Genomic DNA, 12,215 nt, shown 5'->3' on the forward strand with positions numbered 1-12,215 from the left:
ATGCGTCTTCCTGTCACCGCTAGTGACTTTGCAATGTTCTGCATCGTGTTCATTATCTATCATCATTGGGCCTTTTTGCCTGGTGTTGTTAGCTGTGCCCCCCCCCCCTCCTCACTGTAGTGAGTATATTAACCATGAACCTCGGTTTAGCATCTTGGACTATAATCGGACGTCAGCTAGTCGATACTCACACTTTATATCAAAGTGTGTGACAACTTCTGGACCAATTGAGTACAGTATACGTCAATGCTACAATGACATGCCGAGGTTCATCTTTCTTGATCTCTCTGTCTGTCTGTCTGTCTGTGTATGGAATCTCACCCACCCACCCACCAATTCAATTCAGGCTCGGGCTCAGGCTACAGGGTTTCTTAAGCTTCCCCTGTAATGAGCCCCGCTCAAGCCGCCTCCAACTCTAGCCCACATGGAAAGCTACACTAGGTAGCTAGACTACTAGAGCACCTCACATCAGTGGAAGCGGGTTCGTGGTGTCAGTCCCCGCCATAACTCTATTGGCTGTGGCCCTTAGCAGAGGCCACTAAGTTACAGTGGCTAGGGGAGAGTCAAGTGCCTGAGTGCACATCAGGGACGGCATCCCGTCTTCCCGCTCTATTCTAAAACGTTTGGCTCCAGAACTCGACGACTCAAAACTTCCATGTCTCCTCAACTTTGGCTTTGGCTTTGGCTTTGACTTTGATCGGCACGACAACTCAGTCAATTGGGGCATATTTGTCCTGATCTGGCATTCGGTTTACTTTCGGTGCACGCTAACAACGGCAAACACCGTTATTGTTTGCTACCTTGCCTATCTGTACATACCTACATACATTAGTACCTTATGTACTGACAGCCCGTTCAAGCGGGGCCTTGACGATCCATCCTCGTGCATCGCGTCGTCGCATTGCATTGCCTTGCCTTGCATTGCAGCATCCAGCCAATTTTGTCAGGATCCTTTTTCTTGCCATGTTTTCTCTCCTCCAACGGCGTCGCTAAAAAGCAATTCTTCCGCCCTCTGCTGTACAGTACTCTACTGTACCATCGTCATCTGTCACTTATCACCTCGTTTGTCACTCACTCGCATTGACATCCTGAGCCAAGCTTGCAAACTCGGACTGTCTCATCGCTTGTCATCACGTTGACCCCCTTGTCCTCCCCTCCATCTCGTCGTCGACGTTCCACCGCCAACCTGCTGTCGTCTGTTTAGCCCCCCGCTGTGTAAGGCGAAGCAAACATATCCATCGTCCTCACTCGTCTCGGATACGGCTTCTCGGACACCTTTGCCTCTTTTTTCCCCTTCGCTTTCTTTCTTTCTTTCTTTGCCTGGACCCTTTTGTTGCCTTTTCTTCCCCGTCAGCCATCATCGTCCCCTGTCATACCCTGTCATATACACGTACATACGTACCTACATACTACCAAGACGAACTCTTTTATCACCAGAACCACCGACAGCTCGGAATCTTTGCCACCATCTAGTCAGTGTTTGCATTAAATTGGTCCTTCATCTCTGAGAGCGGCACTCTTACTCTCTCTTGGTTGCTTGGTTGCCTCAAACTTTCTAGGTGTTGGCCATCTCGAAGCAGAGCATCACCATATACTAGACTTTCATTCACTCTTCCAAAAGACTGAACTGTTCATATTGGATCCGTCACATTAAGTAACCAGCTACGGCCTTCGCTCTCTTTCATCCCCGTATGCAACCTCGCGTCTTCGTACGCCCTATCCCGCCGTTCTCGTTTACTCTGTCCTCCCAGGAGGCCGTTGGACAGTCAGCTGTTGGACAATAATCCTCCCCCATCTTCTTTCCACTTCTGTCAATATCCCCTGCTGGGAATTTTGACATAACATCGTGATCGGTTCGTCGCTCTTGGGATTTATCAAGAAACCACGATCAATCATGGTCTACTGCGGCAAGCCCTCTAGGGGTTGCCAGATGTGCAGAGCCCGAAGAATCAAGGTGTGTTGCTATTTTTACTGCTGGATGGCTTTTTCTTGAGCAGAGTTTTCCTGTAGCTCTTTAGACGCATCAGCTCACAGTCATAGTGCGATGAAACGAAACCAACCTGTAATCAATGCGCTAAATCCAGGCGACAATGTCCTGGCTACAAAGATGAATTCGATCTCGTCTTCCGCAATGAGACGCAGGCAACTGAAATGAGAGCTCGCAAGGCCAGCAGGAAAGCAACGGCGCTGAAGCAGGGTAAACCATCAAAGGCTGTAGCTATTCACAAACCAACACCCGATCAGTCTATTATATCGACTCTCCAACTTCCGGTGGACCAGCAGGCAACATGTCACTTTCTGTCGAACTTCGTTCTGCTACCTTCTCACGATAACACGCGTGGATGGATGGAATTCGTGGTGCCTCTCCTTAAAAGCGAGAAGCAGGCGTCCCATTTCAAGCTAGCGTTTGATGCATGTGCTATGGCATCACTGGGGAACCGTGTCGGTTCAGGTTGCAATTTTGAGAACAAGGCTTTAGGATGTTATACGAAAGCACTTTCTGCCACATTCAGCGCTCTGAAGGATCCCGTTCTATCCAAGGAGGACTCAACTTTGGCAGCTGTGCTGCTTTTGGGACTTTTTGAGAACATCACCGCAAAGCAATTGGGAATGCTCGCTTGGGGTTCTCATATTGAAGGAGCTATTCAACTAGTTAAGTCGAGAGATAGAAAGCAGATGCGAACCAAGACAGGCCTGGCTCTTTTTGTAGCCACAAGAACGCAAATGGTACGCCCTTTTTATTCGTTCCTCGGCTGACCACTATCTAACGAGCGACTAGATCATTCACACTTTGACCACAGGCACACCCCCGGCTATGGGAGTTGAATGGTGGATAACTGACAGCTACAAGAATCAGTACGGAGCCGAGTGTCAGCGACTTAACATCCGTACAGCAGAGCTCAGGGCTGAGTCCAATCGCTTGATGGCGTCCCTGGCCCGTAGCCCCGAGAATATCGAGCTGCTTCTAGATATTATTCGTCGATGTCAGACTCTCGATCAGCAACATGTGGCTTGGGCGAACCAATTGCCCGAGTACTTCCATTACAAAGCTGTGGCTTGGGAGGACAATGTTCCCAGTGGGAACTACGGCATGGCTGAGGTTTTCCCAGGACGAATAGACGCATATCAGGACCTCTGGGTTGTCAGCGTATGGAACTTGATGCGTTGCTCTCGCATCATTCTCGCATCACTGATTGTTCGCTGTGCTGCATGGGTTTGCGCCCCAGTCGACTACCGAACAACACCCGAATACGCAACAGCTGCGAGGACGTGTGTTGATACCATCACGGATATCATTTCCTCGGTACCCTACCAGTTGGGCTGGTTTTCCAGTCGCAGGGAGCTTCTTGAGCGTGCTAACCTGTCCGCGTTTGGCTGTGGAGAGGAAGATGCCCTGAAAGGTCTGCCAGGATACTTCCTCACTTGGCCCCTGACCTGTGTCCAGGGTCAAGATTATACGACTGATGCCCAGAGAGCATGGGTCAAAGGCCGACTTGAGTTTATTGGCAATCATCTTGGTGTTAGGTACGCCAATGTGCTTAAACAAGTGAGTATCCTCTATAACCCCCTGGAGCTATCTGCCTCCGCTTAACATTTCTTTTCTTTTTCTCCTTTGTCCTTTGTTCGTCTTCTTTCCCCTTTTCAGCATTCATCTATCCCCACATTTGTTGCTTTTTCTGGTATCAACTTCAGGGTCGACTGACACTTCTCCACAGCTCAATGTTCGTGTTCCGTCCATGCTCATCCGCAGGGATGGCTTGATGGCGAGCCCGTACCCTGCCTCCTACAACTTTGAAAAGCTCTTATCGTCCAAGACAGCACCAGCTATGGCAGGGTATACTCTGAACCCAATACAACAGCATGAAGCTATGCAGAAGGAGAGAGCCGAGAAACAGAAAACTGAGCTGCTGAGCAAAGCCAGGGGGTCTTTACCAAATACCGAGAGGGTAGCCGACGGCTTGCTGCAATTTCAGAGTTAATCATGGGATATCAGAGATATAATCTTGTCTTGAAGGATTTTGAAAACATCTCATCTCCAGATATGCCATATAGACGTTACAGAGGTTCTGGATAACCTATAAAATAGAGGATGGCTGGTCCTGAATAACCTTGGTCGACTTCTAGTCTATGAGTTGGCATTGTGCCATTGTTGAATTGGTACCAGGCGTTCAAAGATTACCGTGAATTTGTTTGATCTAAACTCGATTGTGCAATTGCAGATCCGATACTCGAAACGAAAGTGTAGGGGCTTGGCTGGTGCCATCTTGGATGTACGTATTAGACGAGTGGATATCCATAGTACTATGGGGTTTTACTGGTATGGTAGGGAAGGTTACGATCACAGGAACTTTTCCAAGTGCAATCTGTTGTATTATAGAGCAATCTTGCAACCGGATATATGGCGTGATATGAATCAAGTTTAAAGAAACTGTCCTAGTGAAGAAATTCGTTGAATGGTCCTATGGATGTCTGCGTGCGTGCTACCCATGCCCCTAGCATACCCGAATTGAGATAGAAAATTCGTGACGGAGTGGTGATTGAGTTTTATTTTTGTTTCTTGCTGTAGACATTGTCAGGTCCTATTCCATCCACTTTCACAAGAAAAGATACCACGATGTACGCACCTTTTACTAGCATCTGATGTCGTGCCTAGATTCCACGCCTTGACGAACCAGCTTTGCGTCGCATCGACATAGTTTTCGTTCTTGATTTGTTTAACGCCGACCTTTACACCATCCTTTGTGAAAACGACGTTCTTCTTGCCCATGCGCTCGGACGCAGCATCGGACATCTTGGCGACGCTGATGTAGACTTGGTAGCCGATCCAGCCGCCTACGCTGAGCAGAGCGAAGACGATGATGAGAGGAAGGACCTGACTGTAAGAGTCAATTAGATACTGTCTTTGGAGTGAAAGCTGGCGGTGCAGCTGTACCTGAGAGCTGAAGGTTGTTTGGCCATGTTTGATTGCGACACGTGCAATGTGAAAGCGGCGATTGGCGATAGTGACGAGAGATGCGCTGAGCTGGAGAAGAGAAGTGTCGAATGCGATCAACGCAGTTGGAGAAGTAAAGAAGAATAGAGAGAGTATGAAGAGGGAGGGAAGAGAGATAGCGAGAGAGAGAGAGAGAAAGAGAGAGAGGCAGCCGAAAGGGGGTTGCGCAAAGAATTGAGGGGACTACCTAAAAGCTGAAGGATCTGGGGGATAGAGTACTACTTTATTAGGGATGCATGTGAGTATGGAAAGTCAAGTACCTGGACTAGCTCGCCCTCGAACTAAAGTATTCGCGAAAACCCGCCCGTTAATGGAACTTGGGTTCGGGGATCGCCAATTGGATTGTTCGGTACTGTACCTATCGAAAAAAAAAGGGTCCAGGTCTTGTCAGAGGGGCTGCCCTCCTGTAACTTTGGCTGATGTTAGTGGATCATGGAGGGGAACGATGTATCGAAACACTTGATGCCTTGTCGTATGGATGGAACCTTGGGTACTCAGTCTGTGAGACGGAAACAAGGGCTTCTCCATTTAGAGTTGCTTTGATTCAGTGCAAGATCGTGCTCTTGAACATGTTGCTATACCTGAGAATGCCGTCCATGCGATCCATGCAGTGGCAGTGGCAGTGCAAAAGATGAGATGAAGTGCAAAAATAAACCACATAAAATAGGTACGGATTGGGTAATGTCTTGCCCTACAAACACTCACTGTTTGCCTAGACTCACCTGTCATACCTTAAATTGTTGACAGCCTGAAGGATTCAAGCTTTGGTGGCGGCTGACTTATTTTCCCCTGTGGTGAATCGAGAACAGTCTATGTACAATGCTGGTGTGGTGATGCAGGGGGTTTGTGTGAGGCTTTGAAGAAGCAATCATGATGTTTTTATCTGACGCTCTGAATGACTACGTATGAGAAGCGTGCGCTATTCTATCTTTACAGAGAAATCATACTATCATATAGAATTTTCAGACTGTGATAAGAGTGGTTGAAAGCAAGTGAGACCAATTTTACAGCGTAACATCCAAGGTCTATGGAAAGCATGGGAGCTTAACACGTTGATCACCAAGCTTCTAACTGATTCAATGCGAAAGAAACATGTCAACTCTTGTTACACCACCCATAGAGGTGCACTGTCTCATTCTTGACCTAGCCATTGCTTCCTCTCGTCATCTGGTTAGTCGCCAGAGTACAAGCACATGAACATCACTCTGAGTTTCCGTGGCCAGTCAAACAATTACATGACTTGATAGTCCCAAGGCATTCAGCATACAATGAAAGAGAGACGTTGACCTAAGGGTGTGTAATAACAAAGTAGAATGCTAGCCATTTATGCAACATTTTAAAGAGCGGTTGTTTTCACGGCTATGTATCATATACACAGACCTGTGCCTAACTTCTCGTTGATAAAGAGAGAATCAGAATACATTGATAGGTATAAGATTTGCTAGATGTATATATATTGGCGTCATTAATTGTGCAGCAGCCAACCCTCACAAATCAGCTGTCTTGGCTCGAGACAGGGGCGTGATATGAGGAAGGACTGTCAACTATCTTCCGACTCATACGGCTTAACATTGTGTAGTTCACGTGGATAACATGATATTTCCCTCCTTGTGCTATCCATCACTAGTTCTACCTAGTTCCTAGCATTCTATGCTGCTACCTTTCGCAAATGTGACCACTTACACCACGGGGAGGAGCTCGAATCTATCGACAAATAGTCAAATTTACCACATAACAGCTTATTGACTAAAAGAACTGCATGAAAAGCTTTTCGGCCCAGATGTCTCCCTAATCTATGTACTTATAAGACTCTGTCGGTGAGTACATCTTATCGTTACCCAGAGGTGCCTAAGGTGTTTCGTGTATACCAACACCGGTTTTTTACTTCAGTGACCTATAGAGTCATAGAAGTTCGTGGTACTAAGTCAATCAACAGGACCCTAGGAGTACTGCTATTTAGACGACATGCGCTTCTGTGTATTCATTTGGCCTGAGACAGAGTTTCTGGGGTAACAGGTTTTGGTGATGGGGATATGAATCAAAACCGAGAATCAACATGACTTTCAAAAATCCAATTTAAAGATGAGGTCGGTTGAGTTATTTAAACCCAATCATATCGCTCTTAATTCAATACAGGCAACTCAACATCCGCCACCAGTTTCAAGACTTACCTAGGTACGTTGTATAGGGAGCGCCACAAGGTGAAGGCTAGGTACTTTCCTATCATTATCTATATCGAGAACAGGACAGATGACCCTGATCAGCATGATGAGAGATACGTATCTAACTAAGCATATTACCTAATATCAGTACCTTAAGTTTTGAGAAATACCCAAGGTAACTACTAAGGTAAGGTTGTGTTCGTGGATGCGACAGTTCTTGATTTATATCCATCCCATGACATGACATGGTACAATGGGATGTGGCTGTGCACTCCCACCAGACGGGCACGGGGAGCTTAGGTGCCGATGAAGCTTTGACGCCACAGTAGCTCCAAGCTTGTAATATCGATGAGCATACGTAGACACATCTACAAATACTAATTGATTGCTATTCTGAGTTGACTCATATCAACACGTGAGGATGTAGTGATATCGTTGTCCTCTTCTCGCCCTCTTTGGCATCTGATAGCGTGGCTCAGGCAACCATGAGTTTTGGTAGTATGTACTAAGGTAGCCCCTCCTTTGGCACTACAGGATTCTTGGCTTTGTCGCTGTGGCGGTGACCAATGCGAAGAGGCCAGACATGCAGACAGACGGACGGACAGACAGACACAGGCTACGCTACCTAACAGCTCTAAGCTCATCAACCACCAAACACGCACCTCCATTTATCCTCCTCCATCCCAGTCCAACCTACAGATTTCGTCGACTGGGAGCTTCGGACCGGGTGTCGCCTTTTACTCTCCCATTTTCTGTCAATTGCTAAAACGCCTGCTCCTCTGCAGCGCCTTTTGAACCGTTTCTCGACCGATTGACCGACACCGTTTACACATCCGTATACACCTTGCCTCAACCTCGGGTGCGACACTGCTCCCTTCACACTTCAACCATGTCGATGCCCCCTCCTGGTGACGGCTTCGGCGGCTATCCAGCCCAGCAATACGATCAATATGCTGGCCAAGAACAGCAACCTCAACAGGCTTACGAGGACCCTGCCGCCGCCCAACAGCAACAGCCCCACGATCAAGGCCACAAGAAGAAGAAGCGAGGGTATGCGGCCCAGGCTTTCGAGGTCGGTACCGGTGCCAACGCCGTCGCTGGTGCTCAGACCGGCGGAGCTCCTCAGCAATTCGGTGCCCCTCCCGTTCAGCCAGGTTATGGAGGTTATCAGGCCGAACCTCAAGCCGCTGCCCCTCAAGGATACCAATATCCCCAGGGATACGGCGCACAGCAACCCGCTGCTCCTCAGGCTCCTCAGTATGGCTACCAAGCTCCCGATCAAGGATACCCAGCACCTGGTGCTCAGCAGCCCGCGCCAGGAGTTGGCGGCATTACTCAAGGCGTCGGCAACATGAACATTGGCGGCCAGGCTCAACAACCCCAGGCCGCTCAGCCTCCTCGCCCTGCTGTTCTGAACCAGCTCTATCCAACTGATCTCCTTAGCCAGCCCTTCAATGTCTCGGAGCTTGACCTTCCCCCGCCCCCGATTGTTCTTCCTCCCAACGTGAGTTGCTCATTCTCAGGCATGGTAATATTGTCAATCACTAACTTTCGCCTATTAGACGAGTGTTACTCCGTCCCCGGACGCCAACTGCTCCCCGCGATATTTCCGATCGACTCTCAACGCTGTTCCCACCACCCACTCGCTCCTGAAGAAATCCAAGCTGCCCCTTGCGCTCGTCATCCAGCCCTACGGTTCTCTCCACGACGATGAGGATCCCGTACCTGTTGTGCAGGATCAAGTCATCTCGCGTTGCCGACGTTGTAGAACATATATCAACCCATATGTCACTTTCCTGGACCAGGGACACCGATGGAGGTGTAATATGTGTAATCTGACAAACGACGTTCCTCAGGCTTTCGATTGGGACGCCGCTGCCCAGCAGAGTGTTGACCGATGGCAGCGACCCGAGCTGAACCATGCTGTTGTTGAGTTTGTCGCTCCCCAGGAGTACATGGTTCGCCCACCTCAGCCCCTCATTTACCTGTTCTGTTTCGATGTCAGCTACGCTGCTGTCTCAACCGGACTCGTGGCCACCGCGGCCCGCACCATCTTGGACAGCCTTGACCGGATACCAAATGCTGATCGCCGCACACGCCTTGGTTTCTTGGCTGTGGACTCTAGCCTCCACTACTTCTCGATCCCCAAAGATACTGATGAGAATGGCGAGACCAATATGCTGGTTGTCAGCGATCTCGACGAGCCTTTCCTGCCTATCCCCAACGAGCTCCTGGTTCCTCTCAGCGAGAGCCGACAAAGCGTGGAGAAATTCCTGCAGAAGCTTCCCGACATGTTCCAGAACAACCAGAGCAATGGTTCATGCATGGGATCGGCCCTGCGCGCAGCTCACAAGCTTATCTCCACCCTGGGAGGCAAGATTGTCGTTTTGACTGCTTCCCTGCCCAACCTTGGTGTCGGCAAGCTCGAAATGCGTGAGGACAAGAAGCTTCTTGGCACATCAAAGGAGGGAGCTCTGCTCCAAACAGCCAATAGTTTCTACAAGAGCTTTGCTGTCGAGTGCTCAAAGAGCCAGGTCTCTATTGATATGTTCCTCTTCTCATCACAGTATCAAGATGTGGCTTCGCTCAGCAACCTCCCTCGATACACTGGTGGCCAGACCTGGTTCTACCCAGGCTGGCATGCCTCGCGACCTGAGGATGCCCTCAAGTTTGCTTCCGAGTTCAGCGACTATCTTTCGTCTGAAATTGGTCTCGAGGCTGTTCTCCGAGTCCGAGCCACAAGTGGTCTAAGAATGAACACATTCTACGGCAACTTCTTCAACCGAAGCTCTGATCTCTGCGCTTTCCCGGCCTTCCCCCGCGATCAATGTTACGTTGTTGAGGTGGCTATTGATGAGAATCTTACCAAGAACGTCATCTGCCTCCAAGCAGCAGTGTTGCACACAACCTGCAATGGCGAGCGTCGCATCCGAGTCATGACTCTGGCCCTTCCTACAACGACCAATCTATCCGATATGTACGCCTCAGCGGACCAGTGTGCCATCACCACTTACTTCAGTCACAAGGCCGTGGAGCGGACCCTTTCAAGCGGCCTAGATGCGGCCCGCGACGCTCTGCAGAGCAAGGTTACCGAGCTCTTGCAGACGTTCAAGAAGGAGTTGGCTGGAGGCAGCATGGGTGGCGGTCTGCAATTCCCCGCCAACCTCCGCGGTCTTCCCCTCCTGTTCCTGGGGCTGATCAAGAACGTTGGTCTCCGCAAGTCATCTCAAATCCCCTCCGACATCAGATCGGCAGCGCTCTGCCTCCTGTCAACGCTTCCTGTGCCTCTCTTGATGCGCTACATTTACCCACGGCTCTACTCACTACACGATATGCCCGACAACGCGGGAGTTCCCGACCAGGAGACGGGCCACATTGCGCTCCCTCCTGCGCTCAACCTCTCTTCAGAGAGGCTTGTGCCCTACGGCCTTTACCTCATCGACGATGGGCAAACTCAGTTCTTGTGGGTCGGCCGTGATGCCGTACCGCAATTGGTGCAAGACGTGTTTGGAGTGGAAGACAGAGGCCAGATCCAGGTCGGCAAGGGACGCGTACCCGAGCTTGAAGGAGACTTCAACGAACGGGTGCGAGCTATTGTTCAGAAGAGCCGGGACCACAAGTCGCTAGGGGTTGGCAGCATTACATTGCCCCACCTGTATATCGTGCGAGAAGACGGAGAACCTAGTCTGAAGCTCTGGGCGCAAACGCTACTCGTGGAGGATCGAGCCGACCAGGGTGTAAGCGCAGCTCAATGGCTAGGCATGCTGAGAGAAAAGGTGAGTTGATGGATGATAATATTGGTTGAGATGACAAACTAACTTTTGTATCAAGGTTGTTCAGTAGAATAGCTCACGAAAAGTTGAGCGTTTGTAGACGGAGGAGTGGGTCGGATCTGTCCTTGTAATATTGGGATCGGGATGAGGAGGGTTCAATGACTGGAGTCGAGGTCCTGGAGAAGCAGTCGGCTGTTTTTGGTAACAGGGATGCGAGGACGAATGGTGTCAATTAGAGTGAGTGAATGAAATGAATTGTTTTGTGAGCAAGATCGCGAAGAATGCCTTAACGTGACGGGGTGAGGTGAGGTGATGTTGAGAGCATTGCCATCATGATCATGGTGATGTTGTAGTCCAAGTATGTACATAGGGGCCCATGATGATAGCATTAAACAGTACAACCAGGGAGAAGACATGATACAGCCAACCAAGAGCGATAGACTGACATGCATAGTAATGCATGATATTTTTAGAAGTGCATTCCTTCAGAAACCAAACGGAAAGGAGACCCGATTCCTTGGATGAATCCATGATCGAGGGGTTGTTGGTTTGGTTTGGTCCCCATGGAATGAAAATCTGATACAGGCACCAGACGCAGCCGCAGACGCGATGTTCCCTGAGTTGGTACATATCTGTACATATGTGAGTGAGATGATACAAGGACCTCGCTATCCAATGATGAAACGCCGCCGAATCGGTGGGTGTGAAACGCACGCGCCTAACGGGCCAAGTAGCCAATGATGGCTAGAATTAGGCGCTGGGGGAGGTTATTTTAAGAACACAGATACACACGGTGCTTCTCTCTATACCTACATTCCATTCCTACCTACCTATCCAGGTGAATCAGCTCAGTTCAGTTCAGGTCATGCCGTTGAGGGAGGAAGAATGAGAGTCGGTGACATGTGAAGCGGCATGGCATGGCATGGCATGGCATGGCATTAGGTTGGTGAAACACATAGATACGTACGTTGAGGAATCTTTGTCGAACAGGGGGGTTTGATGCGATCCACTGAAGAAGACGAAGAAGGCAGAGTGGTCGGGTCCAGTAGCATTCTCCATGTTTCGGGGCTGTCAGATGCTAAACGCCCAGTATTTTGAATCGCTAGCGTCATGTCATTGGGAGGTTCTGTAACGTTTCGTCTCAGAGGGTTGATGCTACAGTGTCTTTGTTTCGTTTAGGTCTGTTACGGACGGGATACACTGGACTTGTCTGTTATTTCTGTGATTATCACGTACCGTCAGGTACATACCTACTCGTGCTGTACCTGGCGGGAAGCTGTCCGTCCC

The 12,215-nt window shown here is 49.4% G+C and overlaps 3 protein-coding genes across 3 annotated transcripts; 2 read left to right on the forward strand and 1 right to left on the reverse strand.

Annotated features, from left to right (window-relative positions):
* Window positions 1–1,894: 1,894 nt before the first annotated feature.
* FTJAE_6825 (negative acting factor) lies at window positions 1,895–3,980 on the forward strand (the record flags this gene model as incomplete). The annotated part of the gene is made up of 4 exons (XM_037353478.1): window positions 1,895–1,954; window positions 2,041–2,727; window positions 2,780–3,547; window positions 3,717–3,980. 4 exons carry the CDS (start codon window positions 1,895–1,897, stop codon window positions 3,978–3,980), a joined length of 1,779 nt encoding a protein of 592 aa, XP_037206074.1.
* Window positions 3,981–4,339: 359 nt separating this feature from the next.
* Window positions 4,340–4,959, reverse strand: FTJAE_6826 (uncharacterized protein; the record flags this gene model as incomplete). The annotated part of the gene is made up of 3 exons (XM_037353479.1): window positions 4,340–4,364; window positions 4,626–4,877; window positions 4,934–4,959. 3 exons carry the CDS (start codon window positions 4,957–4,959, stop codon window positions 4,340–4,342), a joined length of 303 nt encoding a protein of 100 aa, XP_037206075.1.
* A 3,085-nt stretch (window positions 4,960–8,044) lies between these two features.
* On the forward strand, window positions 8,045–10,998 carry FTJAE_6827 (transporter SEC24; the record flags this gene model as incomplete). The annotated part of the gene is made up of 3 exons (XM_037353480.1): window positions 8,045–8,659; window positions 8,718–10,931; window positions 10,987–10,998. The coding sequence occupies 3 exons, from the start codon at window positions 8,045–8,047 to the stop codon at window positions 10,996–10,998; spliced, it is 2,841 nt and encodes a 946-aa protein (XP_037206076.1).
* Between the last annotated feature and the right edge of the window lie 1,217 nt (window positions 10,999–12,215).

Source organism: Fusarium tjaetaba (genome assembly GCF_013396195.1).
Source record: "Fusarium tjaetaba strain NRRL 66243 chromosome Unknown NRRL66243_c0000134, whole genome shotgun sequence".
Lineage (NCBI taxonomy): Eukaryota > Fungi > Ascomycota > Sordariomycetes > Hypocreales > Nectriaceae > Fusarium > Fusarium tjaetaba.